At 42.1% G+C, this 4,016-nt stretch overlaps 1 protein-coding gene across 1 annotated transcript; it reads right to left on the bottom strand.

The window, feature by feature from the left end:
- Positions 1-1,882: 1,882 nt before the first annotated feature.
- Positions 1,883-2,333, bottom strand: LOC132501774 (large ribosomal subunit protein eL27-like). Its single transcript, XM_060117491.1, has one exon. The coding sequence runs from the start codon at positions 2,331-2,333 to the stop codon at positions 1,923-1,925; it is 411 nt and encodes a 136-aa protein (XP_059973474.1). The 3' UTR covers positions 1,883-1,922.
- Between the last annotated feature and the right edge of the window lie 1,683 nt (positions 2,334-4,016).

Raw genomic sequence — 4,016 nt, 5'->3', positions numbered from 1 at the left:
TGTTCTGAAGCTGGAAATAGGCTGTAGATTATTAAACCCAGTGTCTACAGGTGGCCAAATCTCCCTTCTCCCCCTCCGCAATGACTGGACATAGTGTGGAACCCATCACTCTGGAAGGTCTCAGGAAGCTCTGACAAGAAGAGCATCTTCGGAAGGTAGACTCTGTCCACTTAATTTTCTCCCACCTTGAGCTGCGGGGTTTGGTTGCGTGGTGGCCCGCTAGCAGCCTGCAGATCGCGCTGTTAGGTGTACTGCAGGCCTAAGTTCACTCTTTAGAAATCTTTCCAAACAGAAAGGACTTGTGGGCCAAAGTTTCATTGTTTTCATTTTGCCTTTCCTATCCCAACCAAGTTGGATTCCTTTTCTCACAATTTGGACCATGTCTTTGCATTTCCTATGAATAAGATTGTCAGCTTCAGAGAAGTCTATATTTGGTGATAGGGAATTACGTTCAACAGTTTTACAACGTTCTCCCTAATTATCTCTCCTGGTCCCTGGATGTGCTGGCTCTGTGCCCAGTACAAAAATGAAAGATTAGTTAACTGGATGCACTAGGTACATGGCCGCCAGCTGCATTTAGGATGCATGATTAACTCTCTTACTTCTCCTAAGTGCTGCCCGCACTCCTCTGCCCTAAAAGTAATGCAGTTCTTTCTTGTTCAATACTATTGACTCCTCTATAGAAAGAAACAGAGGGAAAAAAGTCTCTAACTTTTGATAGCTCAGAGCTGGATCTGTCAGCAATCTGAAATACATTCAGTCTCTGATAATAAAACATTTTCGTATGTTGCTCAGAGGGAGTTAGAAGACATTACCTCGGAATTTGATTTCTCATATGTGAAATCATGAGGTTCATGAGGGCAAAAGTAAGATGTCAACACCCAGCCCCCCAAACAGCCACGAAATAGGAAATAGAGAAATAAACACAAGAAATAGAAAATAAGGAAACAAGCATACTTTCTGAGTGATAAACTCTGAAATCAACACATAATGGCACTGGGCAGAGATATGTAAAATCTCCTTAAAGGGGCAGAAATCAATCATCTAGCCTATGCCTTTAAGGCTTGACTGCTGTCCACTCAAGCATAAACGCGTATTCAAAGAAAAAAATGCACATTATTTGTAAAAGAAAACATAGAAACGTTACACGGCCGCTTTTTGGGTTGTTATATAACATGGATATATTAATTTTGTCTCGTCACGGCTATTCTTTCCAACTGCCTTTTTTCCCATGGGAGATACTCACTGGAATAAAAATATTTTTCCCTTTATTTTTTTTACTTGCTAACATAGTGGATCTGCTTGAGAGCTGTTATTAAACACACTCATCTGACTTGGTTGGGATAGAGCCATCAATACCTTCTGAATTTAAGCTACAGCTGAAATATTTTGATAAGAAAAACAGGAAATTGCTCTACAAATAAACCAAGGTACACTCAGGATTGAATCAAAACTTTTCCTTCATGGGAAATAACCTAGCGATATCTCTGTTTTCTTTTGAACAGAAAAGAACTGGCACAGTATATGGCTTATTGTACCACTGTTAAATTCGTTCAAACTTGGTCTTATGGATGAAACATACTGAGGATCATATCCTTTGGTTGGACTCCTCAGCAGCTGTCCAATGAACTAGCTTCATAAACAGAACATTGAGAAAAATATTTCTGCTGTTTCATGGACACACCCGTAACACATTCATACAATGGTCTCCCCACGCCCTGGACTTACACACACTCTGTAGTACACAGCGAACAGTTAGCATTCAAAAATTATACATGTTGATTTGATTGTACCACAAGGATATTCATCCTAGCTAATCATCTGTCAGGGATATTTATCTCCTAAAAACTTTTAGTTGCTAGAGATTTTGACTGAATTTTTTTTTTTTTTTTTGTATTTTTAATGACTGAAACAAGAAAGACCTAAAACCGCAGCTTCTGAAAGAACCATTTGTTCTTGCCGGTCTTGTATCTCTCCTCAAACTTGACCTTGGCCTCTCGTCGGACCTTGCGTTTGAGAGCAGGGTCTCTGAAGACATCCTTGTTGACAACAGTTTTGTCCAAGGGGATATCCACAGAGTACCTTGTGGGCATGAGGTGATTATAATTATAAACTTTCACGAAAGACTTGATCTTTGACCTCTTGGCAATTTTCTTCTTGCCCATGGCAGCTGTCACTTTGCAGGGATAGCAATCAATTCCAGCCACCAGAGCATGGCTGTAGGGTCGGTCTGAGGTGCCATCATCAATGTTCTTCACGATGACCGCTTTGCGTCCGGAGTAGCGACCGGCCAGGACCAGCACCACCTTCCTGGGTTTCATGAACTTGCCCATGTCTGCAGCAACCTCTTGGGACTACAGCCTTGACTGAATTTTGACAATCAGATTTGATGTTCCCCTACCACCTCACCCGTTAGAAGAAAGAAAAAAAAAAAAAAACTACTGCACTCCTCGTCCTTCTGATTTGAGTGATTGTGCCATGATGACTTAATTTGCTTTTCATACTTTGCGGAGGAATTTAAATAGCTCAGATGCTTAACTCTTGAAAAAGTGGTTACTAGTCACATCACACATAGCAACTACTTCCTTTAAGAAATGTCACAAAGATGTTTATAATTTATTGCTGGGCTTGTTCAGCATAGCATACAAATCAACTTACATATTTACATCCAGCATCAAATAGGATATTAAAGGCACTGCTCAAGCCAATCAAAGTAGGCACCCTTACTGGCAACCCCATGGCTCTGCTTTTCCTCACTCTAGCATTTTCTAGAGGTTAAAATAATCCTATTCCTATGATGTAGGAGTGCACATATGTGGTCAGAACCACAAAACACAAGTAAAAGGTGGCACAGGCACCATTCCATGAGTGTCTGTAGCACTCAAAGCTGTTGACCATAGGAGAAGGGAACTCCAAAGCAAAGGCCTCGCTGGAAACCATGGCCACGTGGATTTAGTGGTCACTGTTCATAGGCCCTGGGGAATAGTTGTATGACTGGCCCCAAACCACAGTGATGTCAGTGACCTTGTGGAGTTGATCCCTAATATCATACCTAAAAGCACAGGTAGAAAATTGTCTAGGCTGAGTAAATGGATCCTGAGATGAGAAGGACTTTGGAATAGGCTTACAGTTCCCGGGACTACCATCCTGATAAAAACCCTCTCTAACTGCTAAATGCTGTCTGAAATTGCCTTATTTCTTTGGCTTAGGGCTTTAATATGCCTTTTTAAAATGAAAATATTTGAGAGAGGTATAATACTGTATGCTGTTCTTAGTTACCCGTGTCTTAATACGAATAAAGAATAGCATGTTCCTAAGATAAGGTATCCACAGAGCTTGGAGATGTAGGAAGAACCTGTCTGCAATGAACCCTTGGGGAAAGGATGCTCCTGAAGGTAAGGAGCTAAGGGCTTGATGCTTGATGTTTTGCTAATGGCCTCCCTCGGAACCCTCGTAAGTTTCATTCCCATGAAGAGTGCTGGTGCCTAAGCTGCCTGTTGGTGATCCCGTACAAAGCTGAAGCAAACCGAGTGAGCTGCCTGGGTCCTGAGCAGAAGAGCTGCTGCTCCACAGAGGCAGTGTTGTGTAGCAGAAAGAGATGTGACTTGTGGATGGCAAACCCTTTTGTAGCTTTCTGTGGCTTATAGCTTCTTCCTATATGATCAAGTCTCCTCCTATGGAAGATCAGCCCGCTCTAGATATTTACAAAATTAATATTTCAAGTTAATTCCCAAACCCAGCCCAGCCCTGAGAGCCTGCCAGTGCACAGGGCTGCAGAAACCCTTCCACAGCAAGGAACGGCAATCAGTGCATCTCAAGAGAAGGGCCAGTGTCCCACCTGCATTCTTCACTCGTTGCCACCATTGTGTCTCTGCCCAGAGATTTAAGATTTATTTTGCACTTTTCTGAGTGAATCTCAAAGCCCTTTACAGACAAGAATAAGGGTTATCCCAGGACAGGACTCTTAGTCTGTATTCATCAGATTATACTTGGCCAAAGCAACAGTCGCAGTTGGA

This window comes from Mesoplodon densirostris, chromosome 14, assembly GCF_025265405.1.
Source record: "Mesoplodon densirostris isolate mMesDen1 chromosome 14, mMesDen1 primary haplotype, whole genome shotgun sequence".
Classification (NCBI taxonomy): domain Eukaryota; kingdom Metazoa; phylum Chordata; class Mammalia; order Artiodactyla; family Ziphiidae; genus Mesoplodon; species Mesoplodon densirostris.
The sequence above is the reverse complement of the archived record's forward strand: the minus strand, read 5'-3'. Positions and strand labels throughout refer to the sequence as shown.

What these genes read in the sequence shown, in the direction of transcription:
- LOC132501774 (XM_060117491.1), bottom strand. Translation starts at nt 2,333, where the DNA reads ATGGGCAAGTTCATGAAACCCAGGAAGGTGGTGCTGGTCCTGGCCGGT.